The sequence below is a fragment of the Dufourea novaeangliae genome, unplaced genomic scaffold, assembly GCF_001272555.1.
Source record: "Dufourea novaeangliae isolate 0120121106 unplaced genomic scaffold, ASM127255v1 scaffold299, whole genome shotgun sequence".
Taxonomy (NCBI): domain Eukaryota; kingdom Metazoa; phylum Arthropoda; class Insecta; order Hymenoptera; family Halictidae; genus Dufourea; species Dufourea novaeangliae.
In genome coordinates, this window is record NW_015374192.1 from 535,533 (window position 1) to 543,999 (window position 8,467).

Below are 8,467 nucleotides of genomic sequence, written 5' to 3' on the forward strand. Positions count from 1 at the left end.
AGTCTTGATTTGCTCGGTGGTCAACGTCAGAATTCTATCTCGCTCTTTTAATGTGGGAATATAAACGGGTTGCTTACACTGCTCGCTCTCACGACACCGATCGTGATTTGTACCTTATTTTTCGTTCTATTCCTTGTAAAAAGCACACGGTTGCACTCACGCACGCAAACACTTTTTCCATCGTGGCCTAAATGGTTCATTTTCGTCGCATCTACGTGACACGCAGATTCCCGAGAACCTACCACCAGGTGGTAGCAACGTTAAAACTGTACAAAAGTCACAAAACTTCTGTGCACTTACAAAGGATCGATTGTCGATGCGAGTTCTATTCCTAAACCACGAGAAAGTTATTTGCAATACCGTAAAACCGGATCAATTTTACGTAATGATGAGGAAAGGCAAGACTCTAACTTACAAAGAACGAGACGAGTATTTCGGATAATGAAAGAAAAGTAAATTCTTGCATTTAAATAGAGATATGAATCGTAAATACGCTGCAAAAGCAACTTTTAGTTGGCACTAGTCTATTCTTTCCTGGAGTCTTTGGGCGATTGCTGCGACCAACGCTGCACCCTTTCCGCTTCCGTCTTCGGCATGAATTATCTTGAACTAGATATATTACCGATAATTAATTGACGTTGTAAACATAATTGTTTATAGACAGTATGAAGTCATTTTACCTTGTGATCAGGAGCTAGTAATGGAATGTATTGCTTAATCCAGGTTTCCAGTCTGGGATGATGCTTGTAGAGGGATCCATCTACAGCAATTGTCACGTGCTCCTTATCGATTCGTTTCAGTAAAACCGCAAGACCTTAAACATTAAGTAATACATGTTTTATTGCTTTGCTTTGTTGTACTGACTGCTTTTTATGCAGATATAAACTTACATATCGATACAAGGAGCGCTGCACGATTGGACACTACCTCGCAGACGTATTGAACAACCTTCACGTCCTCTTCATCCGGGACGATATTGAACTTCCTCAAGGCTTCTATCGTGTTGCTGCTACCGCCGTCCACGGAGTCTCTGCATTTCAATATCCACCGAAATTAACAATTTGCACCCTTAAAATAACCCAGTGATGTACTGTTTTGTTCGAGACTACTTACTGTTCAATGTCTGAAACCAAATCGCTTGTGAGATTTCCAGGAATCAGAATACATCCCGGCGTGTGTTCTCCTATGAATAAGAATCCTTCTTTGGTTAACCTCGCGAGAATCACTCGCACGAGCTCGCCTAAATATTTACCGCTAATGTACTTTTCAAACCTGAACGTTGAAAAAATAGACATAATAAGTTGATTAAATAGTAGACATTTTCTATACGTTTTCTTTAAATGATTTCTGGTACTCACGTGAATGAATTCACAATAAGAGAATTCGCGTCGTTCTCGCGATCATAGTCTGTCTTGATGAAATCCAGAACGCCGTTATCTCCGAATGCACCCCATTCGATATCGATAATAACCTTGAATACACATAACGTATACAATATTCAACCAGTATTTTGTATTCTTAACAATAAACGGGTATAACAAACAAACAAATTACTTCACGTTCTCCGTGTCGTTCGGTCTCCCAATGCTCGACTCGATCCGCTCGTTCAAGATAACAAGCATTGCTTCCGGTACCCAATATGAGACCAATTGCTGTATCAGGATCTAAGGTTGATCCCTGAACCAACGTTCCTGTGGTGTCGTTCAATACGGCGACAACCTTCACTTTGGTATCGCCGCGACGGTCCAAAGCTTCGCGTAACAATTTCACGGCATCCTCGTTGACAGCGTCAGGGCAATTGAAGGTTTTCGTCCAGGTCACTAGTGTTCCAATGTCCAACGAATGTTGGGTCATAGGGAACGAGAAGGTGAAACCTGTCGAGATAACGTGCAAAACATTACAACCCGGTGTTTGTGTACATTTATGATGTTACAAGGGAAACATATTTCACGGAGCGTGTCTTCAGCGTTATTCACGTTTGAATAATGATCGATCGCGTGTGAGATTATGTACGATCTATGTTTGATTAACAACGAGTATCAGACACTTGAATGTGTAAAATCAATGTGAAACACGACGGCACTCGAGAGTCGATAGATAGTATGAAGTGCTTGAAAGCATTGCATACTGTAACAATGCTCGAGTCGCGCGCACGCGTTAATGCTCCTCGAAATGGAACAATATAATGTTTGAAGTCACGGATAACAGCACAGAAATTGTTTACGAGAAACCACGGTGAATACAGGACGATAATTAAAAGTCACATGCGTGATTCCCCCCTTATGTACAATGGCGCCAATTTACCAAGGGGAAGCTCTACGTCCTGAAGACCCAACTCGATGACGAAATTGCAGACGCATTCGGCGAGATAATCAAACAGACGAATTGCCGAGCCCACTCTCAGATCGGAGCTAATATGATACTTCTTCACTTCTTCCCGTATCGGTATCCCTTGCGCCAGCTCCAACAAAAGCACCCGGAAGTTTGTACCTCCTAGATCCAGGGCCAAATACATGCCTTCCTCTGCAAAAAATCATCACAGGACCAAATGAAAATTAATTTCCGAAAAATCATACAACTGTCGTTTCATTCGTTAAAACTGTAATCATCGCGATAATTTCGATATATAGAACATAGAAAGTTGCTCGCGATCGTGAGTATACAACAGGGCAATAATCGATAGCCTAAGAGCAACACTTATCGTGTTTCGTAAAAAAGAAAAAAAGTTTTATCAAACGTTTGAACCGTTACACGCGACGTAATGACATCAGGCCACAATGAACAAAAAAAAAGGGAAAGAAAAAACGGAAGAAACAGATAAAGACTGTCGTAACAACCTGTGCCATCGAGTAGTTCCGGAACATAAGTGTTCTCCATCTGCAGCGACGACGGCTGCAGATGAATCCCTTTGTTCATTTCAGACAAGAACACATCTTGGATTTTCCTGACTGTCCCTGGGGAAAAGTGCAGCTTCGCCAATTTCTGCTCGATCTGCAAAACATAATCCTTTTAAAATTACACATCTAGCGTGGACCAATTATTATCGTCGCAGCGGGGTAGGACTTTTCCACGGTCTATAAATCATACGTCAGAACCTCGAAAAATAATTCTTCCAGAGATCGCGAAACATTCTCGCCGCCGCGATCCACCACGATGCCCGTCGATGTTTACTAGGTTTTCTCTTACGTGATCCCTAATGTGATTCTAACAGACGATCCTGCACACAAGTTCGCAAACGGAGACGACGATGGATGGACTCTATTCCAACAATTAGACTCTCGACGACAAGAGACTGCGCACATACAAGAGCCAGTAACTTCAATCGAAACGGACAATCTTACGCGGCGTACAATTAACGCTATCCCCGGCGCTCGAGTTTACATAATAAGTGTTACGTTACCATTGCGAAAACGATTAATAGATTCAACGATTCTCTGCCGTGTACGGTACATCGTTTTTCGATCTTTTTTCTCCTCCTTGCCTTGGTATCGTCAATCAACGACATCCAGACCGCACAGTGAACATCCAACATTCCAGTGACATTTTGCCAAAAAATCAGCTTTCTCATATCGATATCTACTTAGTTTGCATTGCTTCCTAAATGTCCCTCAATCGCTATAAATATATTCTTATGATTATAATATTTTTTTATTCAGTCTACCTGTAACCTGACATTCCCATATTATTCAGTCCAAGTTTCATACCAATACCTCCTATGTTTCAAAAGTTATACAAAAATCTCATTGAATTTCTCATTCGTCACGAGAGCAAAAAGATTCGCCAAGCGCGATCGAAAACACGACGTCCCCCCGCGACACCAGATAATACTAATGTTTCAATTTCCTCGAAGGTAAACCGGTTGCATTCGCGCAAACATCGCCACACGGCCTGACTGGCACACCATAAAAATTCCGGTAACCGATATTGGAACCGGCGCGCAACGGCCAGTGAAAGACAGGGAAAAAAATAATCGAGAAACAACGAAGTATACATATACTCGCAGATCTCTAATAATTCCATCAGGACGATCGTTATGTGCCATCGTCGACGGTGTTATCCGCGAAACTCAGTTTTTATTTCCGTTTCCGCGTAAATAAGCCGAAGGAGATTATAGTCTGAAGGTATTAATGTCGCAAGCAGAGACAGGTGTTAAATAACGGAGCAGTTACAAATTTATTGCTTTGTCGCGAATCGAATTGAACATTACGCGATTAACGTGAATTAATTTATTGCGACGGTTTTCTTCTAATCTCTTCCACCCGATAACGTATCTCGGAAAATATGATAATAAAAAAAAAAAAGAAGAAGAAACGGCGCAGATGACGCAACGCGGAATAATAGGGAACCAGGTAATCGGCCGTGACATTGCGCCAGTCTGTCGTCAATCGAATTGCAAAAAAACCAGTGCGTGGGTCGGCGTCCTGTTGTTACATCGTTCGACCGACGTGATGGGAACTCTATGCGAAATATTTACCAACTAAGCCGATGAAATTCGTCTTGACGATTTTGGACGTATGGACAGTGTTCGAACTTGTACAGTTTGACAGACAATCAAAAACGTCTTAATATATTGGGTTTTATACAGGTTTTGATTCTCTGTCAGGATGTAGGGGATGGTTGCCGAATTTAGACCATCGCCTAGGTTGGACCACTAGTGCAACCTGTCGTGTGAACAAGCAATCTGCACTGTATGATGGACAATATGTGTACGATAATGGTGATTACATTAACAAACTTAATAAAAAGTGGCACATATTGTTTATCGTACGGTATAAATTGCTTACACATGACAAATTACAGTGGTGGTCGAACCTAGTCTAACTTTGCCCTTACATTGAACACATATACGAAAGTTTTAAGTTGAGTGTCAAAAAATATTCAAAATAAAACAAATCGAATGAGTGGTGAGCTTTTTGTCCGTTGCTGTATGTATAAAAGAATTTTGATTTAGGCATCGGTAACGACAGGACATTATACCAGCCGGTGCGAATGTTAACCGCAAGGATATATACATATACGTAAATAAACATATAAGTCGAACTATATTAACCGCATCATTTCATGGATTTCGAATTCCAGGGCGTCCGTATCGGCGATGATAAACCTGCTCGAACATCTGAAGCCTTTATTAACGCGGAATTACCCTATGATAACCTTATGACTTAGTGGTACGATAAGTCGATGATTTATATGTGCGTTCGCGACTATAACGATAAATCGTCGAATCTCACTTACTATACCTTGAATCTAGTATGGTCTCGTTGTTTACGAAAGTATGAATCTTAACTCCGTCGCATTAAATCGCCCTTTGTTTTTCTCAGTCACCTCTCTCTCGTAAAACTTCCGTTTGAGTTTCGTCTACATCGCTCCTAGTGGAGAATCGAATCGGAACGCGTCCGACGACTTTCGTATCTCCTTACAATAAATTAAAACTCTTCGTTCTTTTTTTTTTTCAACGTTTTCGATCGACCGGTTATGTAATTGGCACCACATGTCTCCGAGTAAACGAAGAAGCCCGGCGTTCCAAAGCCGAAGTTAATTGCCCCCGGACGCGCAGCATCGCCATGGAGATTGGTGCGAGCTAAAAGCGAAAGTGTCTATCCGCGAGCGGATCGATCGGTGTCAGTAAACTCTTAACGAGAGTGTCGCAAGGTTAAGGACTCACGCTCGCTGGTTTGCCGTTCGTTTCTTGCATCGGTAATGATTCAACGTTGTCGTCATTGCCCGAGCAGAGATCGATCAATTATGTAAGTACGTCGCGCGATAAACGCTCTGACTGAAAAATACATTGTCGAAGGAGACTCGACAGAACTAACGGTGGTCGCACGAGTCTCTTAGAACCGATTTTATACGATTTTTCTTGCCGGAGCAACGCATCCGAAATGGTACGCAGTTACGAGTAAGATTTTCGAGCAGAAAACGACAGACATAAGCGAATTCATTATCGAGATAAAGAGTTTCGAATAACGAATGAAAGGTGAAAAAGTACCTCGTCACTTTTAATTGCTTAAACGTGGAAATTCTAAAATTTTTTGATCAAATGATACTTCTTTTTGCATGAGTCGACAGTAGGCAAACAATTATTTATACTCATTTATTAATGTATAAGGCACAGAATGCCCTTGGATAATGTAGCTTTTCACTATGTATTATTCGAATAAAATTGTGCCCAGCTCTGGGAAACGGATACTGTAAGTTCGGGTAACTTTGACCCAGTCAGGGGTACCTTTGTCCCAAAGTCAGACAATTATCGTTTTCGACTTTGCAGTTTTTCTGCGAGTATTTCAACGTGAAATACCTCATCGCGTAAAAATCAATTTAATTTAATAATAATAGTAATTTATTGTAACGGGTGTAAATTCGACTACTATGTATACATTCTAATAACGGAAAGAAAGAAGATTAAAACTAAAAGGAACAAAAAAGAAATGAAAAAAATATATACAAAATGCATACTACATATACATAGTAATATGCTGCTGCGATTAATGGAAAACAAAAGTTGTAAAAATTGCAAACCTGCCAAATGGAAAATGATAATTTTCTGACTCGGAATAAAGTTACCACCCTGACTGAGTCAAAGTTTATCTCTATCACAAAGAAGCTTCATGGTCTCTCTATTATGCGTGTTTAAAGGGCTGTCAGGTTCACGGTCGATGGATCCCACGATCGATCCGATAAACGGGGCCAGTCTGTAGAAACATTAGAAAATCAACGGACTCCGTGTACACGTCTCGTAACATCAATCTCAATAGCATCGATACATCGAACTATTCTGCGTAATCGTTTCTCATCGTAAGATCATTAACGAGCGTAGCGACAAGAAATCTCGTGTCTTTACCCGTTGACCGTTAATTGTACACGATCGTGTAAGATTCGCGGATGTTCCATTTACGAAAACTTCCCCATTAACATCGGAGACGTTTGGAACGCGTTTGTTGATTTTCATGATTTTCCTTTGTTCAATCGGACCGCTCACCTTTTGCCGCCTGACGTCGTCCGAGAGCACGAGCGGCGATACAGCGAGTAGGTCCATGTTTTTATCGGGCTCTTGATTCACTGAAATTAAACGGAAAAGAAAATTTATAATATATATATATATATATATAATTTTAAATTTATATTTTAATATCCACAACACCGAACCAGGCCAATAATAATTATACAGAGCCCGACGAAATTATTCAGTTAAAGTTGTGCCGCATCGCGTAAAAATATCGCCAGTTTCCGCCTGATAAATGTCATACCACGAGGGCACGCAACGCGCGTGCTCACCTTGTCGTTGCAGCGACGTTATCTTCCGATTGAATATATTTTTCGCGACCGAGTATGAATGAATCCACGAGAGCGCGTGTCGTGGCGATAAGACGTAACCGGCCTGGAGGAGGTGTGTTTCGTCGCGAGCGCGTGGACGCCTACTGAAGATGCCGCGAGTTAAAGAGATCGGTGGTACTGTTCGGTTTACTATTTCCAAGTTACTTCATCTTCTTCTTTTTTTTTTTTTTTTTTTTTTTTTTCCCCCTTTCCCCCCTTTTTAGGCCGGGAGTACGGAGTACGTGATAACGCCGTGGCGAACTTATTTAATGAAAAGTTGAAAGTCCACGGTATTTTATAACCCGCGAGATAACGGGACCGCGCAATCACAACAGGCTCCGTGAGTTACAGCATATCAGCGGAGAAGAAGAAAACGCGCCTCGCGGAGGAGTGTGTGTATATACACCCTGAACCGTGTTGTTTGCGTCCTTTTCATAACGATCAAGCGCATAATTACCAATGCGATTGCGCTCGGCTCGCGTCGTCATTTGAGTTGGAACGATAGCACACCACGTCGCCGTCGTCGATCATCGAAGACGATATCATCGAGGGAGACTGAATGATTGATTCAACGAACCCCGTGTACAACGATTGTTCTGTCGCGACAGCGCAATCTTTGTCTAGTCTAACCGACCAGACGGAAAACAACGTAAGTTACGACGAGCAGACGCGGTCGGACTATCTCGCGGGGGAAAAACCGTTTCCACGGTATGCATATCGACCAACGCCGAGGGATGAATAGCGGCGCTCTAGATTTCGCTTGGTACACGCCAAGAAATTACAAGACGCTTGACCGACATTATTATAGGGGCGTACACTTTGCTGCCCTACAGGTTATCGACTATCGTAACATTATCGCGTGGGTTCATTGATAAACACACGTGCTATCTCCCGCGTTCCTTTCATAATTCGACCCGATCAGATCCAAGGACCTTGACAGAGATGCCTTTATTTTTATGCAGATTCGTCGGGTTGTTGCATATGTGCACGTTTCGCGAAAGAAAATAGAAGAAAGAAATGTATTTAGATAGTTAACAAATATTCTTGTACTGTTTCTAGTAACGTAACATATAATTTCGATGACTATTCATTAGAGAGTTTTCTTTTTTCGGTCTCTTGAGAGTCTCGATAAATTTGACAGTTTCGATCGGAA

The 8,467-nt window shown here is 41.7% G+C and overlaps 1 protein-coding gene across 2 annotated transcripts in view; it reads right to left on the bottom strand.

Moving 5' to 3' along the window:
• Positions 1-518: 518 nt before the first annotated feature.
• The window catches only part of LOC107192261 (hexokinase-1-like), an 11,587-nt gene continuing 3,638 nt past the window's right edge, over positions 519-8,467 (bottom strand). The window contains exons 1-10 of one of the 2 annotated variants that reach the window (XM_015581478.1): positions 7,276-7,530; positions 6,980-7,059; positions 2,838-2,991; positions 2,305-2,523; positions 1,555-1,874; positions 1,359-1,471; positions 1,114-1,272; positions 891-1,030; positions 681-814; positions 519-609 (exon numbers count right to left, since the gene is read on the bottom strand). In XM_015581478.1, coding sequence (XP_015436964.1) covers positions 520-609; positions 681-814; positions 891-1,030; positions 1,114-1,272; positions 1,359-1,471; positions 1,555-1,874; positions 2,305-2,523; positions 2,838-2,991; positions 6,980-7,036 — 1,386 coding nt within the window. In that variant the 5' untranslated portion in view covers positions 7,037-7,059; positions 7,276-7,530 and the 3' untranslated portion in view covers position 519. Of the gene's footprint in view, positions 610-680; positions 815-890; positions 1,031-1,113; positions 1,273-1,358; positions 1,472-1,554; positions 1,875-2,304; positions 2,524-2,837; positions 2,992-6,979; positions 7,060-7,275; positions 7,531-8,467 lie in introns of those variants that run through there. The other variant, XM_015581477.1, reaches the window with a different exon arrangement.